The 17418-nt window shown below is 55.7% G+C and overlaps 1 protein-coding gene across 1 annotated transcript in view; it reads left to right on the top strand.

Moving 5' to 3' along the window:
• LOC119095777 (semaphorin-1A) overlaps positions 1-17418 on the top strand; it is a gene marked incomplete at its 3' end in the record, with an annotated part of 76013 nt that overhangs the window by 35584 nt on the left and 23011 nt on the right. Inside the window, 2 exon segments of the mRNA XM_037218632.1 lie at positions 7185-7278; positions 16103-16207. Of these exon segments, the coding sequence (XP_037074527.1) occupies positions 7185-7278; positions 16103-16207 (199 nt within the window).

Raw genomic sequence — 17418 nt, 5'->3', positions numbered from 1 at the left:
AAAAAAGAAGGCACGCGAGCAGTCCACATCTGATATATGGAAGTAAGGTTATATGTGATATTGTCAATGACATTGCCATTTCATCTGCACGCTTACAGCTTTTGAGGCAGACAATGGTCCATGTGGGCTGTCGTCAGGTCACCCGGGCGGTGAACAAATATTGCGGCTGCATGCTCTAATTGATGAATAATACGTTTTCTCTGCTTTTGCTTTAGCCGATTGAGACCACGAAAGATGTTTTCGTTTTAGTTTCTTCTTTTGGACAGGCTTCGTGCGGTTCCAACAATGATTTTAGTCCAGATAAAGGCAGAACAGGGTTTTTTTAAAACAAGTTTCACCTTTTGATTCGATTTATAGTGCGGTAACGCCGTGGATTTTAGTGCTGCTGCTATGGTGACGCTGTCATGTTGTGCTGGTCTTCGATATAGCCATTCTCAAGCCCGAGCATCGCAGGCTGCTGCCCAACAAGTAGCAAATGAATGACACTCCTGAAGATGGCATGTCAATAAGTACGAGATGCTGTATTTTCCAACGCATAAAACAAACAATGACGTTGGCGAGCAGATTGAGCAGAACTCTGTTGATTGGTTCTATTTACCGTGCTTAGTTTCCTCCTGATGGTATCGCGTGGTATCGTGCATACCGCAAAGTCCATGTCTGTGCAATGTGTTTTTCCACGTGGTCGCAGTCGCAGCAACAAACGAAAAGGGCGCACTGGAGAGAGAGCCGCTTACCTGCCCACATATTTCACATGAACATGCAAATGACATTGTAAAGTTAAACGCCTACCGTAGCGAAGTCTTTTGAAATACTCTTCAAGTTCATCTTGTACACATTCTGAACATCAGTGAATGCAGAATCAGAAGTTCGAACTTTCGGTACGCACGTCGTCGTTCCCTGTCGCCGGCCGGATCGGTCCGGTTCTGCCTTGTGCTTCTGCGGGGGTGTTTTTATGTTCAGTAGCGGTGCTCACCTTCACTTTATGACGGGGTTTCCACTGTCCGTCCGACACCATTTTTGGGGAACGGTCGCGATGCGGGAACGACTTAGGTCTAAGCAATAATTTATACAAATGTATGGAAAGAACTATGGTGGTCGTTTTAGCGGCTCTCTGAAAGCGAAAGCACTATTTCACTCTCAAGTATGCCAGTGACAAAAGTGTAGACAATCAGTTTGAATGGCCCCACGAATTCGCTCCCGGCTCGGCGGGCTTTGCTGCTGCTGGTGGCAGGGGAAGCTAATCTGATATGGTGGCCGGTGACCCCAGCGTTGCAGTCACTATGTTTACATTGCAATGGAATGTTGATAATGCAGTGTTCTCATCGGAGTCAGGTTTGATAAGCTCTCTTACGAGTTAAAAGACCGACTGCATCACGCAACCATCTGGAGAAAACGTTCAGTTGCAGGTGTGTGGAACCAAGGAAGGCGTTGTCGAAGATAATGCATTTTCTTGCTGCAGCGCTGTAGACCAAGAGAGTCTAACTTGAACAGATAAAGCGCTTTTAATTGGAGTGGCATGGTATGAACTGGCCGTCACACTTTCCATGAGGTAATGCCATCCTCTTGACCAATGGTCAGAACGCTGTGTAATTATCGGTAACAAATAGCGGCAAGCACAATTGCTCAAAGTTGTGCGGCATAACTCTTATGCTTATATAAAAGTGCTAATGACATGCGTAATTCTCTCGCAAGATCACAATGTGAGCAAATTATAGCTTTCCTCATCGGATTACCTTGGATGTTTAAAATTTGTCAGATGCGAACAAGGTGACGAAGCGAGCCGAAGGCGATCCAAATCCCGACAACGTTGCCTCGCAGCGGCACAGTAACATACGTCGATGGGGGAAAGAACTGGCAACGTGTATCGCAACGGAGTGGACTACTGTGTTCTTTGTGTGGAAGTTCATACTGTGTTCACCAGGCAACGTGCGCCTGAGCGGCCACCATAACTCTGCCCGTCTACGGCTGCTGGTAAGCAGGGATCTCGGGAACCAGACGCAAGAAAGTGTTCTCGGTAACACTGAAACTCGTTACATGCTGTAAACGAAGGCAAACTTTTACAAATCACCAAAGAGTTTCAACATGTCTAGTTCAAAGCTGAACCAATAGTCGACCGGCAGGTAACCCATTTCACTTTCTTGCTAGTTGTTACGAGGAACCACAAAGCCATACAGTATGATTTGCTGTGACCATTATCCACTCAGTGCATTGTCACATTTGGCACCGCTTTTGTCACAGCCACCAAAATAGTAAATTTTGACAAGCTCATCAGTGTTAGCTATTGAAATTGTAGTCCTGGCCAGACTCTTGACCAGTCAGGTTTCAGACATTGTGAGTTGGAATTAAGGCGCGAGCGCGAATCTGTGAATCTCTGCTTAATTCACCAGACAGATGCACCATTCCACGCGCTGCTCAGATCCATTTATTGCTGTTCCAAAGTCGCTTGGCTTCTTTGCTTAGGTTTGGACATCATCTACATGATGAATGCCAACAATCACGTTTGTTATTGTATCGTCTCACGCCGCACAAGTTGTTAACTAGCATCGAGTAAGGATGGTTTAGTAAAGGAATTTTGCGACAATGGCTAATTCACATACAAAATTCGAGCGGCTGGCTTACATTCGAAACAGATGCTCCCAATCGAAGTACTGCTTTTTCACGCGTAATCGAGTGTACTTGTTCACTTAAGTTCCATTCGGAAACGTAGCGCTCTCTCTTTAAGGCCCTTGCTGTTACATGGGTCACCATGCCAGCTGAAAGGCCCATCACAATTACAATCCTAAGAAGTGCGCTGGCAGTTATTACAAAATCGTAAAAGTGATATTCGCGCTGCTGCAGCCTCCGTCTATAGCGCTGTTGCTGCGATGGCCCAACGTTGTGGTGCCAGCCGCCATATTTCATACAGAGCTTGAAATCAATGCGCGGGTAATTAATAACGTTTCCGAGAACATTTACTCGCGTAAACGGATTGGAAGGGAGCCTTTTAAATGCTGCCTCACAATTCATAAACCCTTTTGGGAATGAGAATCCCCTCAGGAACCTATGGAAAGATGAACGAACGTCAATTGGAAAAGCTGTCACTATAGCTACCACGCGTGGACTACCGCTACGCCGCGCATTCGCAACTTTGAGAGATTACGCGACGTTTTATCATAACACATTATCAGAAACGACTCAGGTGGAGATGTATTCACAGCATGTGCAGATGGTCTATTGAACGCACAAGTCAAAGTCAGCCGAAGATTAGCCACGGAATTGGCGCTTCGCCAAACGAAGGAGCCGACACAGGAGCCCCGGTCAGAGGCCGTGGTGTCTGTTCGCGTGACACCGCTGGTTAGACCTCCTGCTGGGTAGAGGCCCAGACCGTTCCGGGTGCGTGTGGCGGTGGGACGCGCGCCGGCGCGCTCACCTACTCATTAGCGGCACGGTCGCGGCGCCAGGAGCGCGGGTCGGGCCAGGCCGGACCGAGGGCGGGTCGGGCCGGGCCAGGCCGAGGATGGGTCGTGCGCGGGTCGGGCGGGGCCGGGCCGGGCCGGCCACCGCTCCCTCTCCCGGCGCTGACTGACGCTGTTCTCGGCCGGTCAGCGCTGTTCTCACTGAAATGTAATCAATTACTAGAGCTAGTGGCTGAGCTGGAGCTAGTCAGTCGACAAAATGGGAGGCAAAACCGCGATGATGCGCCTGGCCGTGGTTGTCATAACAAAACACAACTTTTTTTCGCTGTGCCAAATACGCGTGGTGCGATATCAACGATCGAAATCAATCAAGGACTGCTGCCTTGGCGTTGATTTGGTCTCCACAGGTGCCCTGTAATCGGCTGGCCTGTACTACCATTGTACATTGTGCAGCCCTTTGTGGTGGTCTTCGAGGTGTTCTTGGAAGGGAATGTTTCTCGTTTGAAAATATTGAAGCAGGGATCAGATGTGATAAAACAAGCTCACTTATAATTTTTGCTATACCTTTAAGTAGAGCAGACCTCTGTGGACAGCACAATTTCTCTGTATAGTAAATATCCCCTTCGATGCGTCTTTGTTTGATTTCGTCGTCGTAACTTGCACAACATTGATTGAGAGCCAACTGACGGCCGCTATATCTGGAAATAATGCTCACGAACGTCAGATATGAACGACTCGATCATTATATTTTTCCTGGCCGTGATCGCCGCATGACTGTGGAATGACAGAATTTTAATGGCGTTTTTATAACGTCATGAATGCCATGGCGACATTGAAATAATCTCCCCGAAATAGTCTCCCCATCTTCGCGGGCGCTAGCTCAGAAACTAGAGGGGCTTAGGTCGTAACAAGGCCAGGGCTGTGAACTGCACCGAATAATCTCCAAGATTGGCGTTTCAACTCAAAGCCCCATAGACATGCGAAACACTTCCTTTAAGCATTGCGTCGTGGAAGTTGTGTCTGACAAAAAAGATCGCAACTTTACGTGGCGTTGGTGTCAGGCCCCTGCAGTGGTTCGAACATGATAAACACTACCGCTGGGAATCACGCGTTGACACCAGACCGTGACGTCACGCGTTGACACCAGACCGTGACGTCACGCGGTGACACCAGACCGTGACGTCACGCGGTGACACCAGGCCGTGACCACCTGAGAGCGCCGGTCATTTCCAAGGAGTTCTGTTCCCCACGCATTACGTCATTTGCTTTGCTCTTACCGTCATCTCTCGCTCTCTGGGAGACCAATTTACCGTTCCGAACAGCGAAGCTGCTTCTTTTACAGCTGTTGACCGATGGAAATGAGCTGGGGGTCGCTGGCTGAGATGTGCTCCAAAGCGAGGCTGATGAGAGTCGCCGTGGATGTGCTGCGCTCGTTCGGTGTCGCCGCCCCGCCTCGTCACGACATAAATATGAGGACGGTGCCAGAGCAGCACCGTCCTCGTGAGCGACGCTGAATTCCTTTTCTCCGCTCGAGAATATTTCACTGCTTCTGTGCGCGGTCGGACACAAAGCCCAGATTTGGCTCGAGTTATGTCCAGGCCGTGCGCTTTTCTCGGGAAGTTACGCCCCATGGGAGGCGCCTTCACGCGCTATTCTGAGTATTTCTCAGACGCCCACGCGCCCGGGCGCCCCATAATATCGGGGTAAGGCCCGGCCGGGTCCTCCCGCCAACTAGCCGCCCTGGGGAAATTACTTCGCCGTTCGCTAGATGGAGGGACAAATTCGCTCTGCTGGGAAAGCATCTTTTTGCTCGTGTCCTTTGTAGGCCAAGCTCTCTTCTTTTCATGTTGTGGGTTTCTTCGAAAGTACTGCTGGTCTTGGTGGGTCAGCACACTGAAAACTCGCTCTTTGTGCGCGTTTTGTGCGCGCGTCACGCGCGTCATGCGCGTCACTATCCTTGTTTCTGCCAAACGTCAAATGGATTCCTTCTATGGTATTGACAGACTGCTGAAGCATTCTCATCTCACGCCGTCAACTTGACCACCTTCGTGCGATATGCATTCTGGCTACTCACTGCATTCACATTTGGCTGATCGAAGCTTTCAGCCTTCGGTTCATGTCCACCACTACCATTTCTGTCCGAAGACGACCACCATGTGGCGAGCACGACCTTTATGTAACGAACACGGCCACCGTGCGGAGACCACTTCGTCATGTGACGAACACGGCTGATCTGTGACGAGCGCAGTCGCCATGTGACGAGCACGTTTACCATGTGACGAGCACGGCCGCCATGTGGCGACCACGGTTGCCATGTGACGAGCACGGCTGATCTGTGACGAGCACAGTCGCCATGTGACCAGCACGACCGATTTGTAGCGAGCACGGCCGCCATGTGGCGACCACGCTCGCCATGTGAGAAGCACGGCTGATATGTAACGAGCACGGCCACCATGTGACGAGCACGGCCATCATGTGATGAACACGACTAATTTGTAACGAGCACGGCCGCCATGTGACGAGCACAGCCGCAATGTAACGAACACGAATAATATGCAACGGGCACGGTCACCATGTAGCGAGCACGACCGCCATGTGACGAGCACAGTCACCATGTGACGACCACGACCGCCAGGTGACGAGCACAGCCGCCATTTGACGAGCACGGCCGCCGTGCATGCCCTTGTGGCGATGGTGGCGGGCTCTGTGCTGCTGGCCGGACTGAGGTGCGCCGCTCTTTGACGGGGCATCGACCGCCGGCCCGCGCCGGCCGGGCCGCTGACGAGCCTCACCGCTCGACCGCCAGCTGGAAACAGACGTCAGGCCAGCCGACAGAACTGCCGACAGACGCAGCCAGGCGTGCATTTGCCATCGTTTTGCGCCGTAATGTGTTTACTCTGTTTTTCCGCGCACGAACTGCCGCGATAGGGCGCTCTCCTTCGTTATTACGGGTCGTTTTCCAGCGGGTCTTATCAGCAGGACGTGATGCTTCCTAATGAGGTCTGCCGTGCCACATTACTTCTTGAGGTCTTATTTTACGGCCGTTGTTTGCTGCCGGTGGCCGCGCTCGTCCGTTAGGGGTAGTCGTCGCCCTCGCACGTCCGCTAGGGCAGCCGTCACGCCTTCGCTCCCCGGCCGCCATGCGCTGCCGGCAGGGCAATGCTGACGCGTCGGCAGTGACGCGCCGGTCTTTGTTAGAGGAGCACGCAGGTACTGACGTGCGGCAGCATCCGCGAGCGGTGCGGTTCATGCGCAGTATCATCCGCGGCGGCGCAGTTGACGTGCGGTATCATCCGCGGCGGCACGGTTCACGTGCGGTATCATCCGCGAGCGGCGCGGTTCATGTGCAGCATCATCCGCGAGCGGCGCAGTTCACGTGCGGTATCATCCGGGAACGGCGCGGTTCATGTGCAGTATCATCAGCGAGCGGTGTGGTCCACGCACGGAATGTGGCGTGCTTACAGGACCCGATATCTTGCGTCAGATTTTATCGGCAAAGCATGCCAGTCGCACTCGATAGAGCGTACAACCTGCGAACGCCGCGTCAGGTGTTCACTGACCCGAAAGAAGCATTCTGAATGCAATCACGTGAACCCCGCCAACAGGATTACGTAGTTGTGAAACCCCACCAATAAAACTTCATAAGTGTACCGTTCCTTCGGCGTTTGTGTGTTGCCAGAGCCGTATGCGTCCGAATTCTGACCTGCCCGTGAGCACTTGATGGCCTTCGATGGCCTGTGACCTGGGGGAGAGCGACGACTTGCGGCTGACCTGTCTCTCTGTCCGCAGGAGGATGGTTACCAGCTGGAGCCGCGTCAGGAGGAGCACGGCGTGGGCTTCTGCCCCCACTCGCCCATCCACAACAGCACCAGCACATACGTGGGTACGTGTGGTGACCGATGTCCCAGCGCCTGCAACGAATGACCCGAGACGCGACGGGCGTGGGCGCCTGCCGGATCGCACTGCACGCTCACAGCAGGCACACATATAGGCCTTGGTGGCTTTGTGAACTTAAGCTTGTTTACTCAACACGTGTTAGCCCTAGTATGATCGATGGCCAGCGGCTGATAACATATGATAGCTTTAATTTACTTAAAAGTTGATAGCGGTTTATATGCGCTGTATTACTGACACTTCAATCATCCTAAGACTGTCTAAAGCGCCGGCTGATTCCTGCTCCAACAAGCGTAGGCTACGACCACCCTATGCGACGTACATACCAACAGCCATCAACAGGATCTCGAATTGTGTTTGTTCTTTCGTACCCCCGTCGTCCAAGTTTTCCTAGGTTCCTTTTGAGCGTGATTCGTGTTTAATAAAGCTGACATTAAAGGATAATAACAGCCTACCTGTAAATACGATGTCTGCTCATTTCACTGTAGCCCGCCAATTGCTTTCATGATCGTCATGCTACAGCATTGAATGTCCTCATTACTGTACGACATGGTCATTTTCGACCAAATTCGCTATCTTATAGCAGTGCTAGATGGATTCGAATTTAACATGAATGTGCTACCACTGATCCAGTATGATTGATGGTGCGAAAGGACATGAATATGCAATGCCCCGAGTGCCGTTTGAAGCGGCATCAGTAGCACCGAATACCGGCGGGAATATGATTTGAATCTGCGCTTGAACCCATATTCATACATTACATCGGATGAATTGAGAGTTCGACGATGACGGACGGTGACGTTTCAAATAAGCGGTCATCGGATGCTGCTTACGAGGTGGCTTGTTCTGTTCTGGGAGGACGTATGAGAGGGGAAACAGACGACAGACGCACAGACGACACAGACGAGAGCCGAAGAACAGCTGAAGAATCAGGCGAATTTCTCACCACTGCATCGCTTTGTCAACTATGCGAACACTTCAGCGCCACGACGCCATACCCCCCACCCCCTTTCACCTCCTGCCGCGATGTCGTGACAGCGGGCACATGTACACTCCCCGCCCCAGCACACGACCGCACCACTGTGTCGGGGAGGGGAGGCCGTTGTTCACGCCAATAGCTGGGGGCAGAGCGGCGACGGACGCCCCGGCGAGTTATGCCGGTAGCAGCCCGTGTTTGCAGTGCGTTTGCGAAATTTACGGGAACTTAACGCTAATTTGCCAGTTGACGTTGCCGTTTAAAAAGTCAATGAGTCACGCCAGCGTCGGGGTGAGGGGCTGGGAACGGGGAGGGAGCGGGGGGGGGGGGGGGGCGACTGCTGCACTGAACGAGCGGGGAAGTTGATGAGCTTATTGCCCGCTGACGCGGGTGCCCCTCACCCGCGATATTAACATTCCCCAGGCTGTGATTTTTCAGGCCTTATCACGAGCACAAAAGCGGCGGCCGAGCCAGCCACTTGACGCACGCCGAAGCCGGCAGACGCGACGAAAAACGCCGATATTAAAACTCGCCTAGCTGCGCGCCGCGGTCTGCGCGCGGGTCTGGGCCGGCCTCATTAGCGCGGTATCGCTGTTTCCAGCCACCGAGCGCGCGCGCCGCAGCCGCGCTCATCGGCGCTCCCTGGGCGCGCGCGCCTCTGAAATATGGCTGCTTATCGCCTGTTCAATATTCCGTCTTCTGAGCGGCCGACGGGCGGCGCTGGCGGGACGCCGCCCGGCAAATCCCCGGCGCAGCGGCCGCCGGCCCCGGCCCGTTTCGGAGACTTATTGCCGCGGGGCGTGGCCTCCGGGCCCGTATATCCGCGCTGTTGTCGACGTTGCGTGGCCGCCTCCACGGCTCCGGAGGGGGGCCGACACCGGCGGACTCCGGGAGAGGAGGGGTCGGGGTAGAGGCCGACCTCCCCAGACGTCAAAAAAAGGGCGTCATTTTTGTTGTTGTTCTACGCCCGGCTTTTGCGGTAGCCAACACGTTGCTTTTACGGAACTCCCACATCCCCCGCGCTGTGGCGCTGGATCCGCCCCTGTTCGGACTGGCTCGCCCCGGGCGCCCAGCAGTGTGCTACGTCGGAGGGGAAGCCAGGGGAGGGCGTGGCGCGTGACGTGCTGAATATCGCCGGGGGCGCCTCCGTTCCGGAAAGGCTGGTCGGCCGGCAGGAAGGGAGGCGCCTGCTCTGATGACGTGCAGCGGGCCATGTCGATCTCACTGCGGGCGACCCGGGGAGCCCGATACCTATATATCGCCCCTGACCGCTGGACGACTGTTAAAGTATTGTCGGGAGATAGAGATAAAATGGTGCCAAGGCTCAGCAGGGTACGCGTTGTCTTACGGCTTAATGTGTACGTCACCACCGTAGCTGCACCACATCGGGAAATAGTGTAAAGGATCGGAACACTGATGAAGTACTCGGGACAATATTTTGAAGCATCAACACAGCAAAGAGCTGTGTGTTAAAGATGGTTGCATAACTTAAAGGTTTTTTACAGTTTGGAGCGTGGAGGGTTTCTGCAATGACCTAAATGCAAAAAAGTACAAGTCGTCATTGAAAGGTTTCTGGGCTTCGCCACAGTCCGTGGGAGCCTCGGACGTGACGCGACGCCTTGACGAATACCGGCAAGGAGCACGGCTTACGAAAGATGGGCATCACAAACCAAAGGAAAGACTGAACGGCAAATCCGAGCCCTGCTTTGGTACTAGTACGCGCTGATTAGGTAATGCAGACGCATATCGTCACCAAGATCACTATTACCACCGATCACTGGATGCTAGAGAGTGACGGCCAACGGGTGGATCCAGATCTCGATAACGGTGACAGGCCGGGGCGCATCGCCTTCATCTCATCTTTCTCCACCCTCCCGCCGACGGAGCGGCAGGCGCCAAATCGTTAACGTCAACCGCCGCCGCTTTTAATTTTCCGGGCAGCGCGACATTTGCATAAGTCCTCGCCAAGTCATTCATACATATTTATACTTGCCGCTCGCACGCGGGCGGCGGGTGGCCCTTGCTTCGTCGCGGCGGCCTCTTTGTTTTGGGCGCGCCGCCGAGTAACTCTCACGCGGCGGGTCGGCCGTCGCCCGGGGGCAATCGTCGGGGCGCCGCCGGGGCCCGCCCGCGGCGCGGGCCGTCATCCGTCACCAGTCGGTGGCGGTGAGGGCGAGGGGGCCCGGCGCGGGTGCGGATGAGGGCGAGGGAGCCCGGCGCGGTGCGGACGCGTCGCCCCTCTCGCCGCACAGTTGATCCTGGCTCAGGCGGCGCGAGCTCTGACTCAGACGGACACGTGCTTCGCGATTTTGCGTGGCGACGCAATCTTCGGCAAGCGGGCGCGGGAGCGTGAGGATAGGGGGAGAAGCGCGAATGTCGCGCCCGACGACGGCAGGGCGTGCAGCAGTCGCGACAGCTGTCGCAGCAGTAACGGCAGGACCTGAGACGAAGACCTGAGAAGAGCCGCGATCTAGCGGTACCGAGTTTGATATCCGGCTTTTGCTGTGGTCACTGGCAGTTGATAGAGCCATATGATTGCCGCATTCCTTAAATTGCTTTGCGATGTGAGCAGGGTAAAATGAAATACCGAGGTTTTTTCACCGTGTCTGGTTCCCGCGAACAAGACACGGTGGCAAGGCCGCCGCCCACGCCGGCTTCCGCTTCCCCCAGCGACCGGCGGTGTCGGGGCTGTCCGGTGCAGGGGCTGGACGCTCGACTGACTGCTGTCGGCCGTGGCGAACGTGCCGATGTACGGCCACACCGTCCTCCTGACCTCCGACGATCGATCTCCGGCTGAATAACGACAGCGGGTGCCGGTGTCAGGCGGTACAGTATCTCGGGCCCCTGGGACGACGCTGCTGTCGCCGGCACAGTATCTGGCCCCTGGAACGGTGCGGCGTCATGCGGTGCAGTATGCGGAGACTGCAATAGTGACGGTGGATCGCGGGCGATATCGGAAGATGGAGGGGGACGTGACTTTCAGATTTTAGAGTTCTTTTGTTTGGCGGTTTTTGTCGTGCAACGCCACTATAAATGTTGCCAGAGTTGGGGAAGACTGGCCCAAAGCTCCTCGCTGCCACCATCTTGGCCATTTCAAAGTGAATAATATGCCGACACAGGATGTGTGGCTTCGGGTCCCGTAACAGAAGAATGCCAGACATTGCAGTAACCGCCGGTTCTAGCGTGCCCTAGTGCAATACAGTGCGCTGCAATGTTAAGACCCTTCCCGCAGTGGTGTGTCAGGGTGCGCGGTTGCCCAGGTGCATTGACGAATACTAGCGCAGCACGTTTTCCATGACCTCTAACCCTAGAAGGGCAGAGCATGATGACGAGCGAGGGCAGAGCACGGTAACGAGCGAGGGCGGAGCTTCATGGTGACGGGCGACGGTGGAGCATGATGACGAGCGAGGGCAGAGCACGGTAACGAGCGAGGGCGGAGCTTCATGGTGACGGGCGACGGCAGAGCATGATGACGAGCGAGGGCAGAGCACGGTAACGAGCGAGGGCGGAGCTTCATGGTGACGGGCGACGGTGGAGCATGATGACGAGCATGATGACAAGCGAGAGCGTAGCGTCATGGAATGAGAGCCGCCCGTCCATGGAATAGGGGCGGCCACATCCTCAAAAAAGCGTGTCCAGCTTTTTCTTTACAATAACGCTGAGCCAGTTTTTATAGCTCCATGCTCCCAATCAGAGCAATCAATCCGATATAAACGTTGGCCGACGCCTCCCCTCAAACAGACACGAATGGCCACCCAAGACGGTGGCATAGCGTGCCTGACTACGGTGATAGCGAAATGTCAGACGGCGCGGTAGGCCCGGACGCCTACCGGTCCACCGCTGCCGGGTGCACCAGACACAGCAGGCGTGGACGTCTACCGGTCCACCGCTGCCGGGTGCACCAGACACAGCAGGCCCGGAGTCTACCGGTCCACCGCTGCCTGGTGCACCAGACACAGCAGGCGTGGACGTCTACCGGTCCACCGCTGCCGGGCGCACCAGACACAGCAGGCCCGGAGTCTACCGGTCCACCGCTGCCGGGTGCACCAGACACAGCAGGCGTGGACGTCTACCGGTCTGCCGCTGCCGGTTGCACCAGACACAGCAGGCTCGGAGTCTACCGGTCCACCGCTGCCGGGTGCACTAGACACAGCAGGCGTGGATGTCTACCGGTCCACCGCTGCCGGGTGCACCAGACACAGCAGGCTCGGAGTCTACCGGTCCACCGCTGCCGGGTGCACCAGACACAGCAGGCTCGGAGTCTACCGGTCCACCGCTGCCGGGTGCACCAGACACAGCAGGCGTGGACGTCTACCGGTCCACCGCTGCCGGGCGCACCAGACACAGCAGGCCCGGAGTCTACCGGTCCACCGCTGCCGGGTGCACCAGACACAGCAGGCTCGGAGTCTACCGGTCCACCGCTGCCGGTTGCACCAGACACAGCAGGCGTGGATGTCTACCGGTCCACCGCTGCCTGGTGCACTAGACACAGCAGGCCCGGAGTCTGCCGGTCCACCGCTGCCGGGTGCACCAGACACAGCAGGCGTGGACGTCTACCGGTCCACCGCTGCCGGGTGCACCAGACACAGCAGGCGTGGACGTCTACCGGTCCACCGCTGCCGGGTGCACCAGACACAGCAGGCGTGGACGTCTACCGGTCCACCGCTGCCGGGTGCACCAGACACAGCAGGCGTGGACGTCTACCGGTCCACCGCTGCCGGGTGCACCAGACACAGCAGGCGTGGACGTCTACCGGTCTACCGCTGCCGGGTGCACCAGACACAGCAGGCGTGGACGTCTACCGGTCCACCGCTGCCGGGTGCACCAGACACAGCAGGCGTGGACGTCTACCGGTCTACCGCTGCCGGGTGCACCAGACACAGCAGGCGTGGACGTCTACCGGTCTGCCGCTGCCGGGTGCACCAGACACAGCAGGCGTGGACGTCTATCGCTGTCGAGCGCACCCGGCGCAGCAGACCTGCACCCGCCGTGGGGGCGGCGTGTCCAAAGTCTAGCCGCTCAGCTGAGCTGGTCACGGCCCTCCTCAGCTTTAATTCGCCCTGAATTTCTCCGCTTTTTAAACACCACTATTGAAGACTCTGGTGAGACTGGCACGAGTACAATGACTCAGGAGTCCGACCCATCCGTGCGCACCGCGCCAACAGCTGCGAAGCGTGCACGCTGTTTTTCGAGCTGGTCAGTCACTATTGACTAATGAGCACAGCTATACTGCATACTGGCGCCGCCCAAATAGGGTGCGTTTGCGGGCTCAGATATCCAGGAAAGCGGGAGCATACGCCCGCCTTGAGTTGCTCTGCCGAACAGCGCAAAATGATCGCTAAGCGCTGCGTGCATTTGCCCTTGGGAAGGCCGGCTGTGTCATGTCACGAAACGACACTTTTTACCATGTAAGTTCCATTCACCTTTGTCTGGATGTGGCGAGTTTCACACAGGGCGGTGCGATCCACGCTGAGTTTTTGTGCTAGCTCGGTTCCAAGGTCGTGGTGTGGGCAGGACAGTCCGCGAGGGTCGTGACGACGGTTATCTTTGGCCGTGGAGCAGTGCTAATATTGACAGCTGTCGGAGAAACCGACCCTCGGGGCATTAGCGTAATCCCATGAAGTGCTGTGATTGCGTTATCAGGCTGGCGACTCCTGTTGACAGCTGTGTCCAAGCAGACCGCTCCTGCTGTCGGGACATTGATTGGTGATGATGGTATCCACTGGCAATGCGTCGGAGGGAGTCTCGGGGGTCGTCAGGGGGTCAATGGGGGGGGGGGGGGGGTCGGCAGGGGGTCTCGGCGTTAGTCATTCTGTCGCAGGCTGAGGCGCCGTGGAGCTGCTTGTAGTTTTGCTCTATGCTTGGGTACTTAAGTCTACCTACAGCTTTGTCGGATTCGTTCGAAGATATTTTGTTGAAGCGTCTTCAGGCGTTGCAATTGGAAAGCTTGTTTTGTTGGGCCCAATTTCTTTAATAGCTCTAGCAGCAAGGAAGAGCTAGATCCGTGACTTCCGTCGGTGTACGGACTTTCCAAGGCGTAAACAATGTCGCTATTGTTGCCAAGCACGCGATCGACGAATATGTTCACATGAAATTATGTTTGCTTGACACGACTCGCTTAGTAGAATTAGCCCTAATTGGTTCATCCTACCGCTCACCATATCTTCTTTTGAATGCATGTTTACTGCCGTGTGGCATGCGCGTTACACTCGGTGATTTATGTACCGTGCGACCATTGACGAAGCTGCTGGCAAACCTTCCCAGAAGTTCCGGTATTTTGATTCTACATCAGTCTTTTTCCGCGACCATCGTGCTAAACATTTGTCCTAATTCCAAACTGACCCGTGGACCTGTCGCCCCGCCCTAGCGTAAACGGCTGTCTCTCGCACTGGTCGTCCCGCCCTAGTGTAGACCGCTGTCTCTCGCACTGGTCGTCCCGCCCTAGCGTGGACAGCTGTCTCTCGCATTGTTCGTCCCGCCCTAGTGTAGACCGCTGTCTCTCGCACTGGTCGTCCCGCCCTAGCGTAGGCCGCTGTCTCTCGCATTGGTCGTCCCGCCCTAGCGTGGACAGCTGTCTCTCGCACTGGTCGTCCCGCCCTAGTGTAGACCGCTGTCTCTCGCACTGGTCATCCCGCTCTAGCGTAGACAGCTGTCTCTCGCGCTGGTCGTCCCGCCCTAGCGTAGACTGCTGTCTCTCGCACTGGTCGTCCCGCCCTAGCGTGGACAGTTGTCTCCCGCACTGGTCGTCCCGCCCTAGCGTAGACCGCTGTCTCTTGCACTGGTCGTCCCGTCCTAGCGTAGACCGCTGTCTCTCGCACTGGTCGTCGCGCTTTAGCGTACACCGCAGTCTCTCGCACTGGTCGTCCCGCCCTAGCGTAGACAGCTGTCTCTCGCACTGGTCGTCCGGCTGTAGTTTAAACCGCTGTCTCTCGCACTGGTCGTTCCGCTCTAATGTAGACCGCTGTCTGTGGTAAAGACCGCTATCTCTCGCACTGGTCGTCCCGCCCTAGCGCAGACAGCTGTCTCTCGCGCTAGTCGCCCCCTTGTAATAAAGACCGCTGTCTCTCGCGCTGGCCGCTCTCATGCTGTGCAATCCCCGCTTGCTTTCTGTTTCGGCCCAGCTTGACGCTTTTCAAGTGATTTCGGTGCTTGCTAAAATTCTCCCCAGCCATGACATGTTTGCGCAGATTACACTTTCACCGCCTCATGTTACGTTTCGTGCAATTTCAGTCCCCCCCCCCTCCCCTCTAACCAAACCACCCTCATATCTTAAGTTACGAACTTCGGATCATAGTTACGCAGGATTTAAAGTGATCCATCATCATTGATGTTACGCGATCCAACATGTCAATTTGTTATTTTTGGTTATTTATTTAACTTAGCGGCAATGTGTTTAATCGCAGGGTTGCAGATTCATGTAAATGCATATCAGATACATGATCAAAGATCCAATATGCAACTTTACCTCTGAACGCAAAGACCCGTTGGGGATTTGCGATCAAATAGCTCGATTATTCCAGAGCATCAATGGTTTTGGGTCCCACAGCATCCGAAAAAATGAGTAACTTAAACCGAGTGGCGCACAGAGAGCGTTGCCAGTATGGTGATTGCGGTACAGGTCTGCTGTTTTGAACCGCAGCCTGTTCTCAGCGTGGATGTACCGAAACCTATCGTTGCTCACGTCGCGTCTTCGACCCCAGCGCGGCCGCACCGCGCCGCGTGCCCGTTCCCATCTCTTCGATCGCTCCGCTTCCGCTGCTCCAGCGCGACCGCACCGCGCCGCGTGCCCGTTCCCATCTCGCCGCTCCGTTCGTCACGCTGGCGCCTGCTGTTACAGACGGTCAGCTGTACGTGGGCACGGCAGCCGACTTCTCGGGCCAGGACCCTCTCATCCTGCGGGACCGGCTGCGGACCGACAAGTGGGACACGGTCTCCCTGGACGGTACGTGCCGACCGGTGCCGGCGCCGGCGCAGCGCACCGGACTTTGAACCCGACAGCGGGGTTTCGAATCCAGCGTGCGGTGTAAATGTTGTAATGATGTTGTCTCAGCAAGCTGCCTGGGAGCGTGTGACGATAATAGCCAAGATCAGTGACTGCAGGTGCAAGAGCTGGTGGGGTCAAGGTGAATGTGCCCCTTTATTCTTTCACAAAAAGGGGTGTAACTCGCCCCAAAAGTTTCACATGCAGCGGAAGGTGATAAGCTGACATTATCAGCGATCAACCACAAATGGGACTCGACCACTCCTTTTTTTATGTTCCTTCACCTCTCAACGGGACAAGCATCTGTGAATGATTGAAGGGGCACGTTAAGATCCGTGGAGTTAGCGATCGCGGAGCGGGCAGTCTGAGAGCTGTGCTGCCGACTGCCGTCCGGTCACAGACCAACTCACATGGCACTCACTCCTGGGGTGCAGGGCGCAGCACCGGTCCCCTCCCGCTCACAGACCGACTCGCATGGCACTCCTGGGGTGCAGGGCGCAGCACCGGTCCCCTCCCGCTCACAGACCGACTCACATGGCGCCGCTGGGCTACAGGGCGCAGCACCGGTCCCCTCCCGCTCACGGACCAACTCACATGACACTCATGGGGTGCAGGGCTCAGCACCAGTCCCCACCACGTCAGTTACATATATCGGCGCATTCAGAATACGCGTACCTTTTATGGCTCGTTAAATGGAGTTACGTGCGTGTCCTGGGTCAAACTTGCCTCAATGGCTCTCAGCGAGGTGCGTAAGTTGTGCCCAGTTGACGAACTGTTCGTCTTGGTGATTCGAAGTAACGCAGTCGTGATAACGTGTGACGCTTCGTGTCGCCACCACTGACCATGAGCAAGCAGCCATTTTTGCGTGTGGGCGGGTCTAGCCGCTACAGGGCCTCAAAGCTGCTGTGTGAATTAAACATACGGATATTCCAGCGCGCCATCTGGTGGATCGGGCCTTTAAACATAACGCTTACGTAACGGTCAGCACATTTCACTGACGAGGATGTAGTCAACTTCAACTTTATTGCGTCTGGCTATTGCAAATAGAATTATGTTTCTGGCTGGCAGCGTCAAGACAGCTTGTATGTCTGTTCTTGGCACCACGTTGACCACTTGCAAAGAATTTGTGAGGGCTTCAGAAGTGCCTTACATCCGCCATGGCATCTGAGAGT

This window comes from Pollicipes pollicipes, unplaced genomic scaffold, assembly GCF_011947565.3.
Source record: "Pollicipes pollicipes isolate AB1234 unplaced genomic scaffold, Ppol_2.1 Scaffold_4219;HRSCAF=4965_pilon_pilon_pilon, whole genome shotgun sequence".
NCBI lineage: Eukaryota > Metazoa > Arthropoda > Thecostraca > Pollicipedomorpha > Pollicipedidae > Pollicipes > Pollicipes pollicipes.
The sequence above is the reverse complement of the archived record's forward strand: the minus strand, read 5'-3'. Positions and strand labels throughout refer to the sequence as shown.